Source organism: Myripristis murdjan, chromosome 24 (assembly GCF_902150065.1).
Source record: "Myripristis murdjan chromosome 24, fMyrMur1.1, whole genome shotgun sequence".
Lineage (NCBI taxonomy): Eukaryota > Metazoa > Chordata > Actinopteri > Holocentriformes > Holocentridae > Myripristis > Myripristis murdjan.
In genome coordinates this window covers 11,714,009-11,731,227 of record NC_044003.1, presented here as the reverse complement: position 1 = coordinate 11,731,227, position 17,219 = coordinate 11,714,009, and the positions used below count along the sequence as shown (strand labels likewise).

Below are 17,219 nucleotides of genomic sequence, written 5' to 3'. Positions count from 1 at the left end.
TGCTTATTTTACATGATTATTAATTTTATTTATTTATTTTTTTTAGGATTCTCTTGGAGCAGCACCATGAGCAAACTTACAATCATAAACATAGCCTTAATAACATAGCCATAACATAGCTTAGGTTATTTTCTTCAGTTGTTTATATTGTTCATATTTGTATTTTTTTCTACATTCCTTGTTTATAATGTTTATATTGCTTTTTGCTATTTATTGTCTGTTTATACTGTTTATATTGTAAATTTTGCTTCATACGTTGCTATACACTTTGCTGCTGTAATGCGTGAAATTTCCCCACTGTGGGACTAATAAAGGAATATCTTATCTTCTCTTAGCCTACTGCTTTTTGATATGGTAGTCATTTTACTTGGATTAAAGAGAGATTGATTTTTCTTTAATATTGTTGGAATCGGTAGATCATCGTCGTCGTCAAGGTGGAAGAGGCCACAAAATGTTCCTTCACTGTTGTAGCCTGAGTAACGCCCAAAGGTTCCCCAAAGAACCCTTCGATTTTATGGATTCGTACAGCCAGGGATGTCTCCTGTCAGTTAACCCCAAGACGTTCCACCTATCATCACACACACACACACACATGCACACACACACACACACACACACACACACACACATGCACACATAGGGCTAATCGGGAGGAATCCTTTTCATGACATTATGCAACAGGATTGACCTCTGGCATTGAGGGGGAAAGTGGCGTACTGGCCTCACTGACAGGGGAGTAATGTGGAGGGTGAGGCACGACGGGAATTAGGGAGTGTGTCAGTACAGCAGGCAAGGCCAGGGTGTGTGTTAATGTTGTGTACAGCGGGCCCGGGGGGGGAGATTTTAGGCTTGACAGGAAAGGTTAGGAAGGAACGCTTCAAAACACTCTGACTGCTCTCCCCTCCTCCGTGTGTCGCAATCACCAAGGAAAAGTACCCAGTCCGGTGTCAGGTACCAGAGAGCTGCCGTACGTCTGTTGTCACTGAACGCAGCTTTACGCAAAACAAACATTGTGTAATAGGACTTCCAGGAACTTGAGAAGAACATGGAGCTTGTTGTCTAACTGTTTAGATCCCTCCCCCCCCCCCCCCCCCCCCCCCCCCCCCCCAAGACTGACACGAGAAACAGATTAATCTACTGGAAGGAGTGGGAGGTTACATTTGTTCAAGCACCGCCATTCAGACGTGCTCCACTTTGGAAAACAGTTGGCAAGTTAACAAGTAAGGCAAGTAACATTTTCCCTGTTGGACTGAAAACTCCTCACATTGGAGTACAACGCTGTTAATAGTGGCCCTGGGTTGCACTCCCACGCCGCTCATTAAATTTATGCACTCCTGATGCGTGTTTTTGCAGCACTAAAAAGAATTATGATCTCAATCCTGCAATCTAAAAGAAAAAGACAAGGGCACGGGGGAGAGTGTGGAGCTTCACCAAGCTTTATTTACATGCGCACCATTTCTTATACAAACTAGATTACAATTCAAAATGGAATACACAGGAAAAATACCCACTAACATCAAGTCGAGAAGAAGCAAGATTAATAAAGGGCAAAGTTCAAAGGGTAAAGGTCAGGGGAGGGGAGCTGGGCTGGGGCTCCGAACAAGGATGGAAGGGCTCAAGAGAAGATTATGAAAAAGGTGAAAAAGTCCAGGAGTTGATTAAGGTATCTAGTGGTACTTTCTCCTGTCTTTTTTTTTTCTCCTTTTCTTTACATTTGTGGGGTGCTGTGGGTGTGTGTTGGGCACGAGAAGACTCTTCCGACTTCTGATAATGAGTTCTCTCCCTGAACGAAGCAGTAGCAGTGAGTGTTTGTGAGGAAGGCCTGCTCCACTGTGACTAGGTGTGACCTAACTCCCCCAGCGGTCAACACATTTCATACTCAATGTACAAAATAGTCGGAGCACCTTCCCTCGATTGAGTTAAAAATCCCCTTTTTGCGAAGTTCATCGAGGCTTGGTGACCCATCCTTGACCCGTCTGCTCCGCTTCATCGCTGAAGTGGATTGGATGGATTGGATTATGAAACAGATAAAGGATTATAGCTTTCCTCTGGATTCACTTGGTCAGTACATATCATGGAAAAAAAAAGCAAGTGCTCCTGCTATTTTGTACAGAGCAGATGAGTTCAAAAGCTTACACCGCCAAAAATATCCATTACCGAGTCAATTATCCTCACATTCAGTCTAAAAAATCTCTCTGTTCTTAAAACAAGTGAAAAAAAATCTGCCAGTGGGATGAGATAATCCCACTTGCTATGAATACTAATACTACAATTTGATTCAAGTGTCATTTTCTTCATACTAGTGGGCTGATCTGCCTTTTCTGCCTCGTCTCAACATATTTACAACTGCTGCCCGAAAAAGTCCTGAAATAAATGAAACTGCATTGGAAACAAGTGGGATTATCTCATCCCACTGGTAGCTTTATTCATTTCTCATTTTCTTTTGCTTGTTTTAAGGCAAATACGACTGAATATGAGTCTAAATGACTTGTTAAGATGGTTTTAAATTTTTTTTTTTGCAGTGCAGCTGTTCCTTTGACGGCTCAGGATTCCCCCTGCCAACAGAAATTCGATAATGCTCTAAATGCGCATTAGGAAATTTAAGATGCGACTATAGGTGTAGGAAATTCCAGCTCTAGGTCAGATGACGGTTTATCCAGGTTTGAACCGAACTCCCTACTGAGAGCACTGAAGGACGTGAAGCTGCTCCACATGGGACACAAGTGTAAGAGCGGAGGAATGTCCATCAGGCGGGTTTTCCCTGTGTCTGCACCAGTATAGTCACGGGACACACACATTCGTGACGATGAGAATGGCGCGACTGCCGCTCCGTAAGCACCGAAGATGTTGAAACAGTAGAGTGTGTGTTTGAGTGTGTTTCCTAAGACACAGGGTACTTCCGTGTTTCTGTGGAGGGACAGGGCACGGGGGTGGAAGGGGGGTACAGCTAGGCCATGCACTAAACTTCAGGTAGCACAGTAGCTCGCTCTAGCCAGCCATGCACACACACTCCTCTGCCTGGGCCTCAAAGTGATATACACACAACTGTACACTATTTTACACAGCGGGGCGACCCTTTGCGCCGCCACCCCAGTTAGAGAAGGGGTACCAGGGTCTCCAGATGCTACAACAATGGTGCTTCCCACCACTTAAAAAAAATCCGGTTCACCAATAAATTCGCTGGTAACAATGTTCCCTCCCACCTGTCTTGTAACGTTGTTCGTTGTTTCTTCAACTCTACCTTCCGAGGTATCACAAAATCCAAGGGTCAAGTACTACATGAGTATATAAGGACATAGAGTGAGTATATATGCATTTCACACAATTCATAATGCATAAATACATACATGCATACAGAAGGTTGTGCTGTATGCACCATGAGGGATAGTGAAGGATAACACATCCTTGTCAGATTAACTCAACAGAAACAAAACTCCACAGTTCAACGCGAACACACAGACCCACACACGCTAATGTGTACTCAGGAGATGCAGGGGATTAACCTGCAGGAGCACCAAGAGGGGTTGTGTGTGTGTGAGCGTGCGTGTCGGGAGTCCAACAAGAGCAGAAAAAACGATGACGATGAAACAGAAAAAAAAAAAAAAAATAATAATAATAAAAATCACAGACCGAGTGAAGTCTCGATTCTGACTTAATCCTCTGTCCTCATTCCTCCTCTTCATCTTGACGGTCAAAAGTTCACAGGTTACAAGTTCACAACACAAAGCGTTACTGTTTTTGCCAAGAATTTTTTTTTTTTTTTTTTTTTAAACACCATCAAAATGTGACTTGGTGTTACCTAAACGGGAAACCTCCCCCTTTCCCCCTGAGTGATGCTATATATGCATAACAAGCCCCACAAGCTCATGACAAGAAAACAGCAGAGCTTAACACATGTCCCTGCTCTATCCCTGCTTTTATTTTTCTCTGTATGTGTGTGTGCAATGTGTGCGTGTGTGTGTGTGTATGTGCAAGTATGTGTGTGAGTGTGTGTGTGTGTGTTTCGTGATTTGGCTGCCAGCATGTCCTACTGTTTGTTTCAAGTAATTTGGCAATATACACAGATAGCTTATTGTTTTGCTTGAGAAACAAAATGGCTTCTAGCGGGATGAGCCCAATGTAAAGCCCCATTCCCTGTCTATAGTTTCCACCTCGCCATGCTACAACTGTGTCTGCAGCTTTGGGCTTCTGCAGGTCGTTGGGTAAAGAACAAACAAAAAAAAAAAAGAATAAAAATAAAATGCACGGCTTGCTCTCGGGACAGGATTCAACACTGTTAACATAGCACCTGTTATGGTGTGGAAATGTTCACAACCCTAGTACACAGGTATTTATTTTGGCTACATAATATGCTGTGCTAAACAACCTCGACAGAACTCACCAAAAAGTTAAGAAAGCCTTCCCCTCCCTCCCCTCCTTCGACGATTTCCACTCAGCTCTCCACTGCCCTGCACTGTACACGACACAACAGATCCTCTTCGTCTGGTCTTTTTTTTTCTTTTCATCTTCTTTTTTTTTTTTAACAGTTAGATATACACAAAAAATAAGAATCTTTCCGTAGTATTCAGCTAATTGTAATATAATTTTCAATAGACAACAATTAATTTAAAACTGAGCTAATCAAGCAATTCATGAGAATCAACAAAACCCGAAGTGCATGGCATTGTGTTACATTTGAACTCCTAAAGGCCGTGGAGTCTTGCAAACTGGGGCAAAGTATGGGTATGTCTGTGCTGTACGTGTATATACACGCATGTGTGAATCTCCATCTCCGTCTTCTTTCCATTTCACCAATACATCAACACTTCTTCTTCTTCTTCTTTTTTTTTTTAAACAGACATGTATGATGCAGAAACGATCGTGATAAAACAAGGAATTCAAAAACAAACACTGAACATTTAAAATCACTAAGTGAAAACAGAGGGGAAATTTCAACATAACACATCCCAGGAAACCACTGGATTGGATTTACACCACATCACTTTTTGATTTCATTTTACTTTTTGTCTCTTTTTGTTGTTTTTTTTTGTTTTGTTTTTTTGCTTTTTTCTTCTTTTGCAACAGGAACAACTGCACCGTGCATCCTACAGTACCAGCCTTGCTTTGCCATGTAGTCCTTGCATTCCACGTGTGACCCCTTCTGATAAGCAGAGTCTCTTCGATATCAATAGACTTTGTCTGACTGGATGTCAAAGGAAAATTGCATAATTCTAGGACTTGTGAGTTTGTTGTGATTGTTTAACTCAGTTTTTGTCTGTTGTTTCACAGGAGGCTTTGAGGGCTGATGTTTCAGCATCTCTGGAGTCTGTCGGATCATTTACGGTTCATCAGTGTGAGAGCAAAAGTGAATCTCTCAAGAGGAAGTCTTCTGTAAACAGAGGGTTTGTATTTTGTCTTGTGCTGATGGCAGGTTTGGCAAAAAGGACGTTGTGTTTCTGATCTTCTCTTGCACTACACAGTTCAGACCTGGAGAGATAAAGGACAACAGATGAATATAATGGAATTATGTACATAACCAATAATGATCCGAAAACTATTAACTCAAAGGCCCCGTTCTCACTTTGTTTAAAATGTCTCGGAGGATCCAATCACAAGCAGACAGCTGAGACAAATTGCTTTTTACACCTGGTATGATCATGCATCTCAAATGCAGTGACTCCACTGACTTGTGATTCCTTTTCCTTTACTTTACTCCAGCTCCTTCCTGTCCGTTCTGTCTCCTCCACCTTCATTTTCCACGCTTTCACTATCTTCCCAATATTCAACACCCATCTCACCACAAAAACACACTTCATTCCAATCTGAATTAAATATCAAAAGTCTGCTCTATAAAACACTTTCTCCCTCCTCAATGCTACTGTGCAGTCTTTCATGTTGTCATTATTGTTCACACTACAAGTGCTACATGTCCCAACGTGTCCCTGACCACCTTTGTTGGGTGCTAAATCACATGCTGTACTTGGTGCTGCCCACATGTGATATGATCACCTGAGACAGACAGTCAAGAGTAAACAAGGTAATACATACAGTACCTACATCTGAATATCCTCATTTATTTAAAAAATGCCATGTGTACTCGATTGCAGCACTAGGTGTATGCTCATGTTCACAAACACATGCACAGCAACATATCCATACCTGCTCTGCTCCTTCCTGGGCGGAGCCTCTCAGCCAGGTACCCAGCTCTGAGACGCCTGCTTGGTGCTGGTGAAGTTGCCAACTCCGTTCATGTTGGCAAAAAGGTCAAAGTTAAAGTCCAAGTCTTCTGAGTCCATCAGCTCATTCCTGATGATGGTGTCCATGTCACACTCCAGGCTGCCGTTGAACATGTCCAGGTCCAGATCTGTGGGGAAGCGGTCCTGGCAGATTCCTCCGCTACTTCCAACCGTTCCATTCAGGAAGATGGAGGAGTCGATCTGCATGGAGGAGGAGCCATTTCCTCCCAGGGGCGAGTGCAGGAGCTGCTTGGCGTTGGCCAGAGTGTTTGCCTCGTTGGCTAAGCTCAGCCCTCCGTTCACGCACCTCAGGGAGCTCTGGTTGTGGTTGTTGCCTTGCATCAGGCCCCCTTGGCTGCCCTGACACCCTCCGGTGGTCCCAAAGGTCATCATGGGATCAATGCGGAGCATGAGGCCACGACGGGATTTTTGGGAAATGACGGCAGCAGCGCTGGCCTGTGACATCAGCGGGTCGGACTGGGTCATCATGACATCACTGTGGCTGTGGCCGTCAGAGTTGAGCAGGTCCTGTAGCGTCTGGCTGCCGAAGCGGGAGATGCTGGAGAAGGAAGTCTGCTTGTTCTCCTGGATGGTCTGCATGGGGGATGAGCGCAGGGCGGAGCCTGCTGTGTGGGGGCCAAAGATGGAATTACTGTAGCCGTTACCTCCACCGTTAGAGGGAGAGTTGGAGGAGGGAGAGGAGGCGGAGGAAGGAGAGCCTAGCCCGTTGGGTTTGGACCCAAAATTGAACCCTGAGGAACCCCTTGGAGTGGCCTGTCCTGAAGTGGTTGGCACCAGGTTGATGTTATCTAGCAACTCATCCATCAGGTCATCTGCCAGGCCATCGTTCAGGTTCATGGTACCTGCCAGGTCTGCCAGACGGGGCAGCTCGGTCGGCTGGCCCTTCCCGTTGGGCGTGTTGGTGGTGCTGCTGGGAGAAAGCGCTCTGCCAGGACTCGAGTAAAGCATTGGTGAGAGAGGGGGCTCATCATCGGGAACCTCATCCAGCTCGGGGTTGGCAAGGATGGGTGAAAGGCGGCCACTCAGCGTGCTAGCATTGGAGTTGGTGCGGGAGCGGAAGTCTGTCCAGGCGTCCAGCTCCTCACTGCTGCGAGACGTCGGGCTACCGGGCCACTTGGACAGGCCTGAAGGACTGTCTCCACCCCCTTCGCCAGCTGCAGCTGCCGCCGCCTGCAGAGCAGCCTTCTTCTTGGCAGCACGGCCGCGGGCGGACTTGGTGTACTTGTTGCTGTTGTCCATGGAGACAGCGCGGCGCCGAGGGGCTTTGCCTCCCTTCCCCCCCTCCGGGTTGATCATCCACCAGGAACTCTTCCCCGTTCCCTCATTCTGGACGCGGATGAACCGGCTGTGGAGCGAAAGGTTGTGCCGGATGGAATTCTGTCACACAGAAGAGAGAAGAGAGGAGAACAGACTGGGTTAAGTCATGTGTGCAAAATCATTTCAAAGCAATTACTCAAACAATGACTGTCATCAATATTGATTTGTTGTATTCTTTTTCATTTTGCCAATACAGCATTCAATGAATACCTCTCATTAAGTCCAACCACATTGATCTATAAACCGCCCACTGAGCTGGGTGGTTTATAGTGGTTTTTCCTCTTGGAGAGTAGAGGTAAAAAAAAAAAAATAAAGCACCAAACCAACTGCTTCAACTGTTCATTCACTAACTAAAGACTGAACACATTAACACACAGCAGTAGTCAGCTTTGATGCCTGTATTGTTCCCATTGTAGCCCCACTGTTTGTGACTGAAAGAGAAAAGAGAGAGAGTGGGCCAGGCGAGCGTCTGCTCAATTATGAATGACACATACAAAGGGACCCCGTCACGGTGTTGCGTAAGGAGCGTGTTTTGAAGCGTGTGTCACGTTGTGTGTGCGCGCGCGTGTGTGTCTGTTAGTGACAGTCGACGCTGGTGTGTATTGATCAGCTGTGAGTGCTTTCATGCAGAGAGACCAACAGGCTGAGTGTGTGAACCAAAGCGAGAACTAGCAAATGTTTAGTATTTTTATTTGTTAAAGAACCAAAACCAATAATCTATTATCAAAATTATACACAATTAATTGTGTACCAGCCAACGAACTGATTAATCATTTAATCGTTTCAGCACGACATAACGCCCCCGTTGTATAACTTGTTTATTGCTTCCATCACGACTTATCAGACTGACACTCACAGTATTGGTAAAGAGACTTTTGAGTTATACTGTGCAAAAACATTTATGTAAAACAGTAAATTCTCTAGATTTTGGACTGTCAAATAATTCTAGTTTGCGACGTTAACAACCTTGGCTGCATTTCAGTGCTAATTCTGGCTGAAATAGTTACAGGAAGAGAGAGGGGGAAGATGCTGAGAGCAGGGCTGCCTCATTTTGAGGATGTGACGGGATCATTTAAGAACCAGCAGGGATTTCTTCTTGATGTCACTGTCCTGGGTTTTATTTAGAAGACATGGAAAACAATAGAGGACAGAGGAAACTATTACTGTCCCACAGAATCATGGTTTTAATTGAACAGGGTTCCTTTTATTGTGGGAGGGTTTGTAATGTAATTTTTACATGCTGTGTGTGTCATTTCAGAAGACCGTTTATGCGTTTACACTGCAGTTCTAATCAATCATTACAAGACGACCTTTGAATCTGCCGGAAAACAGTAGGTACTTTCCACAACTGTAAATATAATGGGCTTGGCAGTCCTATACTGCATTGAACTTATGAATGCAAGATGTATTGATTCATCAATGGTTTTCAAAGTGGGACCCAGGGACCCCCAGGGTCCTTGAGAGGCTTCCAGGGGTCTCACAGTGAAATGAGGAATAGATTCAATTCATTATACTTTAAAGAATTTTCTATCTGTCAGCGCTCAAGTATGACATCTAAACAATTTAATACTTTACACAAACCAAAATATCTTTTCATATCAGAGTCTCCGGGGCAAGATTAGTTCAAATTGGGGTCCGTGACTTTCAGTAATGCGAGCCCGCTTGGGGGCCCGGAACATAAAAGTGTGAAACCCCCTGAGCTACAGGGCCCGCCCATGGAAAACAAATCCAGTGGTAATTGGCCTCATGTCTTTTCTGACATAGATCTATATATTTCCATAGATCTATTCATATTTGTGCTATTTTTACTAATTGATTACAGCGCTGGTTTTCGCCAGTGACTCGGTGATGTAATCTCTGGCTGTACATTTATCTACGACTCCAAACTCCCACTTGTGAATTACACCCATGCACATATCCATCTGGAAACACACACACGCACACGCACACACACACACACGCACACTTGCAGCCATCTGTTTGCTTAAGCAGATATGATTTCATGGCCACTGATAGAATAATGATGAATGCTCAAATGTTAAGGCAAACACACAGACATGCACATGCACAGCTTCATATTCTCGAATCTAAAGTTACATAAAGAGCATTCAAATACAACAAAACTGCACTGCTGTTTTATGTTTGCTACCAAATGGAAAACTGCATGAAGACAGTGCTGTCAGGGATGAGAATAGCGAGTATGTTATTGTCAGTACAGTTTATATTACTGACTTTTGTTTTTACACTTTTTGCTTCTTCTTCTTCTTCTTGTGCCCAGCAATCTCTCCAACCTCTCATTTAATTCCTCCTTTTTCCTTTTCAGTCTCCTTCTCTTTCCATGCCCCCTCCCTCTTCCTCAGTTTCTGTTGTTTCACAAACACATGGCTCTTATGGGCCCTGAGGGACTCTGGGGCTATGCTATATCCTCCCATATAAACAATCCAACCGCCGTCCAAAACATGCACGCATTTTTCCCCTCTCTGTTTTCCCTCTATGTATGTTTTTACTCCCTGAAACAGAGACGCTTTTGGGTTCAAGTCGACGAGAGCCAAACTTTTCGGGGTTTTTGTGGGAACGGCGATACTGTTTTCCACAAACCAGCCCGGTTTTTCCTGGGTTACAGTTTACAGACGATTTGGTCTGGATTGTTATTCTGGTCAGAGACAGTTCAATCAGGGAGGATGGAGTTACGTGTCAGAACGCTACGTGGGCAGGAGAGGAACGCTCGCTCTCTGGGGCCACAATGAACCTATGACCTTGTGTGTGTGTGTGTGTGTGTGTGTGCGTGTGTGTGGGTGTTTATGAGGGTGTGCGTGAGAAAGAGCATGTTTATGTGTGTATGCTTGTTGTAGTTTCATGTACAGAGACACATTTGAATTTCTACGCTCAAGAGTGGTTTTATATGCAAAATGTATGCACGAATATATGCTTTCTTTTACCACTAGCGTGCAAACCCACGAAATGTTGCAGTTTAATGAGTGGGGTGTGTGTGTGTGTGTGTGAATGTGCATTTGCTAGTGTGTGTATGCATTTGGTTGTGTGTGCTACGCAATGAGGTAAGATGAAGAGAGATACCAGGGAGACCAATGTTTATCCTCTGCCAGCATCTCTTGAGGCATGACGTAATGCTGTTTTATTACAGAACATTTTACATACACGCACGCACGCGCGCACGCACACACACACACACACACACACACACACACACACACGCTAAATGTTTCCAGCTGCCAGGACAATGTAAATAAAGGCAGAAGTAGAGTTAATAAGAGTGAAAGAGAGAAGTTTTAGTTGGGGTGAACAAGATGAATGAAATCTTTGAGTCTCTCTCTCTCTCTCTCTCTCTCTCTCTCTCTCTCTCTCTCTCTCCCTCTCTCTCCTGCTGCTGCTAACATTTACCTGCCAGCTCCTGACACTTCATCAATCCTCCACCCTCCACGCTCCCTCCATCTCCAGTCCCCCTCCACCAACAGGGGCACTTGTTTAATGTTTCTGTTTTCTGTGCCACTGCTCGTATCCTTCAGACGTCAGGGGGGATTTTTCAAAGCGGGTGTGATGGAGCAGCAACCGAACAAAAAAAAAAAAAAAAAAAAAAAAAAAAAAAAAAAAAAAGGGAAACGGGACGTTTGGAACGGACTCACGGAGAGGGAAAACCGGGTGCAAGTGTGTTGTGACAGAGTGAGTGAGCGGATGATGATTACAAGATGAGAGAAAGAAAAAGGAGAGTGTTGTATGTCAGGGTAATATGGATGTGTGTGTGCGTGTGTGTGTGTGTGTGTGTAGCAGGTGGTCTTGGGGCAGCAGAGTTGCATCACAAATCCTTAACAGTGAGCAGCTACACTGAGCAATAAAGTGTAGTGAGTATGGAAACCATCCTTCAACATAATGAGATTTTCATTAATGTGGCATATGATTATTGTTATTATTATTAGCAGGAGCAGTTTCTGTAGTGGAGCTAAAGGTTTATCATTCTGAATTTGTTGTGTCGCTAAAATTTCTTGAGCCACTGATATCCTAGATTGCAGACAGCAGATTTCAGGACACTGACTTCCCTGTCTGTCTTTGCTGTGACTGTCAAGTAAAGCAGAAAATGCTCTAAAAAATAGATAGATTAAATAAATAAAAAAATAAGGAATAAAAGATGACGCTAGAGATCTATAGATCTAAGTATCCAATGTGCAAAAAAACAATGTGCAAAAAACCGTGTGCATAGATGTATACAATGTGCATAGATGTGGGCAATTTACAGTATAAACAGATGATAAATAGCAGCAAGCAATATATACACTATAAACAAGGAATATATAAAAAATAGAAATATGAACAGTTTAAACAGCATAGAAAAATAATAATAAAAGAATAATCTTAAAAAAAAAACTGTCCTATGATACATCACAATATCTGTAACTGAAGAGGAAAAAATACTAAGGTAAAGGCAATTTTTTTTTTTTTTTTTTTTTTTTGGCAAGCAGGAATCAATCATGTTTTTCGGTGTTTTAATCTGCACTGCAACATGTGCATGAAGGTTCCAGCTGAAATATCAAATGACAGGCAACAAATATGCTTCATAGTAACTCAAACGTGCTATTGGTGCCAATTAAGTTGAAAACTCACACAATATATTGCATTATCCATTTATTGCTCCACCCCTGGTGCTGGGAGAAATTGCGAAGAAGCAAGTTTTCGATTTGAAAATGCGACCGAACGCATGAGCACGTTCTCTGAGCAGGAAGCTGCGGTTCTCACAATGAGCTGTGAACAAAGCAGAGGAGGATGCGGCCGTGTGGAACGTGGATATCCACATTCTGTTCAGGTATGGAAGAATTCAGACAGGTAGGCGGAGGCATTTGGAAATCGCCGCGGCCACGTGTGTTGTCTGTCTTGAGAGACACGTGGCCTCCTTTCACCTGTCTTAACCTCATCATATATGCCCTCCCTTCATGACTTTAAATGAATTTAATACTTCATGCCGGTAAAGCATCACCTGGGTTTCTCTGCTCGTTCGACTTAATTTACGGTTTTGTGTTCCTTCGTCATGTGGCCGTGTGTGAAGCCCTCTGATGCTGTGACTGTAACTGAGTAAACGTGACAGGACTATTTCATACTCCCTCATTTGCTACAGTATGTATGTATGTATGTGTGTGTGTGTGTGTGTGTGTTAGCAGGTGAGTGCATGTGGCACTCTGTGGTGTGAGTGGGATATGTTTACTACTCCAGCTCCTCTGGGCTATTCCCAAAGCCCATTAATAAAAACAGCTCACTGAGACAGCAGCTCTGATTCATAACTCCTACTATGCAGCCAGGAGAGCTAACTCTTACACACACATACACACACACACACACACACACACACACTCACACAGAGCTTGTGACAACAATCTTCCAAGGGATAACAACACTATTGACTCTGCCCAGCTAATATGTAACTGACAGATTCCCGATTCTTTGCATTTCTCAATCTCTCTTCGCCGTGCCCTCTGCGTCTCACTCTGCTTTGTGAGCAAGAGTCCTCCCAGTGCCCCTTTACCTCGCCGCTGACTAAAATGAACACACCAGCTGTGTGTTTGAGTGTGTGTGTGTGTGTGTATGTGTACGCACACCAGCTGCAGCCAGAGCTCAGGAACACAGAGGCCTTTTTGTCCGTCAGCAACATGTGGGAACAATTAATCACTGTCAGCAACCACGCTAGGAATCTCTCTCTCTCTCTCTCTCTCTCTCTCTCTCTCTCTCTGTGCGTGTGTGCGCTTTTCCTCCCTCCTTTCTCTCATTCTTCTCTGTCCGTTTTAAGGAGCGTAGGTGGGAGCTCATATGTTTGCATTCATCTGTATCTGTGTGTTAAGTGTGTGTGTGTGTGTGTGTGTGTGTGCGCGTGTTAATGATCACACGTGTAACATAAAAGAATAAGATCAATGTATTCCCATGCATGCTGTAACATTCTCGTAACAGCGCGCACCTGTGAGGTCATTCAGAGAACCACTTCCTCTGATTGGCTGAGACGATTAAAAGGGAACGCTTCCTCATTGGTCGGGCTTTTTTTCCCTAACAGACCAATGGGGAGTCCCGGCTTTGGCGATTGGTGGAGTGAAATCAGTTTGCGTAGCTAGGCAATCCATAGATAGGAGTGTCTTTATGGCGTTGCAAGCGTATTTCATCAGCCAGACATAAAGCCTGTTTCTGAACTGGGTCAGTTTCACTTTGCCGGTTTTTCACGGACTCTCTGACTAAAAGAAACATCTGACAGGTTAGCCCAGCACAGACACACACCCTACCTTTAGGCTTGAAGTAAAACACACCCAAACACACAGCTAAAAATGCTCAACCCACACACACACACACCAAAAGCTCTTCACACCTCGTGCTGCAGGAAAGAGATGGGTCACAAGGTTGCGGTGTCACGGAGCTGGGAGCCGGCACTGAGTCAAGGGTCAAAGTGCTCTGAGGTTGCACATGTCTCATCTTACAGTTTGACCCCGCCCCCAACACCTCCAGCACCCCTGTGATTGGTCCAACTTGGTGACCTGAGCCTCACACCTCTAGTGTACTTCTACACCCACTGCCACTCAAGTCTGTGCATGTGTGTGTGTGTGTGTGTGTGAGTGTGCCCTGACCAAACATACACACACTTTATTTGCTGTTATGTAAACCAGCACTAATCTGGGTCTAATGTCAACAGTGACCACTGCCGGGGCAAGCAGACGACTTGCATAATAATGTTGGCTTGTATTTAAGAGGAGGGATCGGCGGTCGGGGCTGTGGTTAAAACGCCGCTTGTCTTGCATCAGCGGGCATTCTTCCTTCACACATCGCAAACAAGATTAGTGTAGTTCAAACAGGGAACAGGTAGGGCTTTGCAGATGAAGGTCAGATTAGTGGCTTCGCTTAAATAAAAAAAAAGTACATGACTAAGCGAAAAAAAAAAAAGAAAAAAAAAAAGACTCTCACAAAGCGACGGTGTGAAAACACTGACATAACAGACCTATAGCTGAAAAGAGAGAATAGAGTTCACTGTGTGTTAAAGATGTGTGTAAGGCATGAAGAACGAGAAGGAAAAAAAATGAGTCATTTCTTATTTTTTGATTACATGATGTATTAGTCATTTTCACAAAACAAATCATTACTCAACTGTTAACTAACCACTGACCTAAAATAATGAATAACACAGTGAGTATTAGCCTAATAATGTGAAACAAGGTGACAGGGAGCAACTTCGGTCACTCAATTCAAATATAAGCCGTCTCTGGCAGACTTTGTCCTCGCTGACTTCAGTCTTGAACGCCGTGATACTGAACTGAACTGAACTGTTTGTGTGGGTGGGGGTGCAATATCACCTGTGATGACAAATGTATGTGACCGTGACATGATGAAATATAGAATGTATTTCAGACCCTTATCTACTCCTTATGTTATTATATTTAATCATCTAGCCGGTATCCAGCAGAGGAAGATAGCAACATAACAGATGAAGGAGAGGTGGAAAAAAAAGAATTCAAAATTCAAAATGGGCGTCCCTTTATGTGACACATTTCTAGAACAAAAGGTCACACAAGTACCAGTTTCAAAATCAGTCAAATGCTTACAGTGATAGTAGCACTGGACCATCCCAGTTTTACAGCAGAAGTGGAATTTCTTATCCCGGTTTCAGACCCAGGAATCACACGTTCACTTTAACCCTATAAAGCCATTTGTGTCATATATATGATACACATTTTCAATTCCGTTTTTCGTTTTCAGTTTAATCAATACTTGACCAAAATACTGTTGAACACTTCCCCTGTTCACCCTGGACCATACCATTGGCACTTCAAGTACATATCATATATGATACACCAGAAAGGTCGTGTAATAACATATTTATTTATTTATTTTTTAATATATATATTTTGTTATAGGACTAAATAAAGGGTTCAATTTCAATTCTTTCATAGTTCAGGCTTTATAGGGTTAAAACGTTTCGGGCGATTCTGCAGGTCTGGTGTTGCTCAGTTCAACTGTGATTTCTCGGATGAAAAACCAACAAACTGAGCCAATAATCAGCACCGTTGTAGGACGGGACAATTATTGACATAATTAAGCTGTGCCAGAGACTGAGAGCCAGATAATATTTTTACACTCGCAGGAAAATGGATGATAAAATACCCCCTTGCTTAACAAATGTATTTTACATTTTACAGCATTTCCTCTTAGTATCGCCCGACATTGTAGTTGGTAGTTTGGCTCCACTCCACTCTTAAAACCTTGACAAAACCAGTATGTTGTCATGGCTACCCATCAGTGTCGAATTAAAATGACGTGAGATGCCTTAGATACGTGGGTCTCAAATGATTGGTTGGTTTAAACTCGGATGCCGAATTCGAGCAAACTCAAACCCCCGCCAGGCTTCACAGAGGGTTTTCGGCCCGCCGCTCTGCAAACGTGCAAAAGTCCAGACGTTTGGATGATACACTGAAGCACTGTGTGTACTGTGCAGTGTGTATACTGTGTGTGTGTGTGTGTGTGTGCTTGCAGAGGCAGAGAGCAGAGGAGTGAAAGCGAAGTGAGGGAGTTGGGAGTGCGAGGTGTGGACGAAGCGCAGGTCTTTGACACGTATGAGGCGGTTTATAAATAAACACACAGGCTGGTCTGCACTAACACTGCTGAGAGAGAGAGAGAGAGAGAGAGAGAGAGAGGACAGTTATTTATACTGTGACCCTACACTCACACACACACACAGACACACACACAGACACACACACACACACACACGCTCTCCCGGTCCTGATTCCAGCTGCCCTGAGCTCTGGAGAGCAGACAGAACATTCCATTCCGTTCAACCAAATGTGTGCTTTCCGGCCAGGGCTGGGCGTCTCTCTCAGTTTATGTGTGTGTTTTAGTTGTGTTTGTGCGCAAGTGCATGTGTGTGTGTGTGTAAGTCTGCCTGTGCATTTGTACACTCATTGGCCAGGGATGTGGAGCTTGGCAGAGGGAAACCTGTTACACTTCTCTTTTCTTGTATTTCTGTTCTTTCTCCCCCCGTTCCCGCTTTGTGTACAGATTAAGAACTCTGATGGGAATACGGTCTCACACACACACACACACACACACACACACACACGCATGCACTCACACATAATCATACACACACACACACACAAATGTGCAATCAATTCAGGAAATGGGTTTTTACTCAAATTTTCAAAACCAGCTTTTTTAGTGCCATAAAATTGGTTTCATATCCAAGCTATAATACATTATAGAGAATGACGATTGTTATTATAATGTGAATAGCAGTATCAAGTTTCCTGTGGAACTGAGTGACTTTAAGGAGAACTGACACACCGCACACACACATGCGCACACGCACACACACACCACTTTCCTAGATCGGCGGCCCTTTTAAATGACAGAAAGCCTGTTCTTGTCATCACTGAGACCTGACTGCTAAACTATGTCAACTCCCCCTCCCGCTCCCTCTCTGTGTCTCTCTCTCTCTCTGTGTCTCTGTCTCTCTGTCATCCATACATCAAGTGTGTGTGCTCCTTGTTGTGTAAGGCCACGCTCAAAAGACCTCCTTGTTTACTCTTAACTTTCCCTCCAATCACAAATAGCCCGAGGTGGGGGAGTTGGCTGACCCAGCCCACCCCAAGCAGCCAATCACAGGGCCAGAGGGCCAAGGCACGGTCAGTAACA

General features: G+C 44.1%; 1 protein-coding gene across 5 annotated transcripts in view; it reads right to left on the bottom strand.

The window, feature by feature from the left end:
- Positions 1 to 1,415: 1,415 nt before the first annotated feature.
- Positions 1,416 to 17,219, bottom strand: part of foxo3b (forkhead box O3b) — a 52,255-nt gene continuing 36,451 nt past the window's right edge. For all 5 annotated transcript variants that reach the window (XM_030047158.1, XM_030047157.1, XM_030047159.1 and 2 more), the window contains exons 3-4: positions 6,139 to 7,613; positions 1,416 to 5,466 (exon numbers count right to left, since the gene is read on the bottom strand). In XM_030047158.1, coding sequence (XP_029903018.1) covers positions 6,168 to 7,613 — 1,446 coding nt within the window. In that variant the 3' untranslated portion in view covers positions 1,416 to 5,466; positions 6,139 to 6,167. The remainder of the gene's footprint in view (positions 5,467 to 6,138; positions 7,614 to 17,219) is intronic.